The sequence below is a fragment of the Egretta garzetta genome, unplaced genomic scaffold, assembly GCF_000687185.1.
Source record: "Egretta garzetta isolate BGI_Z169 unplaced genomic scaffold, ASM68718v1 scaffold767, whole genome shotgun sequence".
NCBI lineage: Eukaryota > Metazoa > Chordata > Aves > Pelecaniformes > Ardeidae > Egretta > Egretta garzetta.
In genome coordinates, this window is record NW_009260278.1 from 176,537 (window position 1) to 177,357 (window position 821).

At 63.7% G+C, this 821-nt stretch overlaps 1 protein-coding gene across 1 annotated transcript in view; it reads right to left on the minus strand.

The window, feature by feature from the left end:
• The window catches only part of NID2 (nidogen 2), a 31,520-nt gene that overhangs the window by 8,391 nt on the left and 22,308 nt on the right, over nucleotides 1-821 (minus strand). Inside the window, exons 3-5 of the mRNA XM_035897913.1 lie at nucleotides 742-821; nucleotides 291-491; nucleotides 12-118 (exon numbers count right to left, since the gene is read on the minus strand). The exon at nucleotides 742-821 is cut by the window's right edge and continues 9 nt beyond it. Of these exons, the coding sequence (XP_035753806.1) occupies nucleotides 12-118; nucleotides 291-491; nucleotides 742-821 (388 nt within the window). The remainder of the gene's footprint in view (nucleotides 1-11; nucleotides 119-290; nucleotides 492-741) is intronic.

Consider the following 821-nt stretch of genomic DNA (forward strand, 5'->3'; position numbering starts at 1 on the left):
GGGCAGCCGGCGTGCGGGCAGCCGGCGAAGGTGACGTTCTGGCGCAGGCGGTAGGACAAGGTCTGGTTGGCAGTCCCGGCGGCCAGGACATACTCCCGGTGAGCAAAGGACATCACAGCTGCCAGGTGGCAAGAAAAAACCCCACAAGATGTGGGAAAACCGGCTTCAGCATTGATGGCTCTCGGATGTTGGGAACCGCAGTGGGGATGGGGCGTTTTGGGCTGCTCCGAGCGGGGCACGCAGGGACGGCACACGAGAAACCGGACCCGGGGCTGAGCACGGGCTCTTACCTGAGCTGGAGTAGTGGTAGAGCTCCTCGTAGGGAGCGATGTGGACAGTGATGTTCTCCGGGAGAAACGGCACCTGGCCCTGGATATGGGTCTTAAGGCTTAAGTAATTGTCCGGCCCCAGGCCCTCGGCCGTCTGAGTGACGTGGACCGTCTCCTCCCCGGGGTAGAAGGTCACCTCCAGGCTCTGGGTGAATTCAGCACCTGGGTGGGAAAAGGGAACAGGCAGCATTCGGCTGCAGGATTTTTAGGGAATACATCCCCAAAGCATCCTTCCCCGCAAGAGCTCGCAGCAGGGAGGTGGCAGCCAGCCGAACGTGGGGAGGTGACCAGAGGAGCCATGGGGCTTCCCTGGACCCCCCACCCTTCATCACCTGCCCCACATCACCCCGCATCTGAGCTGGGTCCCTTGGAGCAATGGGGCTTGGGGGCGGCATCCTGGGTCCCCACTCACCGGCGATGCTGAAGCCGTTCTCGGAGCCGGGCTCCTCCAGGGCGAAGAGCCAGGCGAAGAGCCCGCCGGTGGGCAGGAGG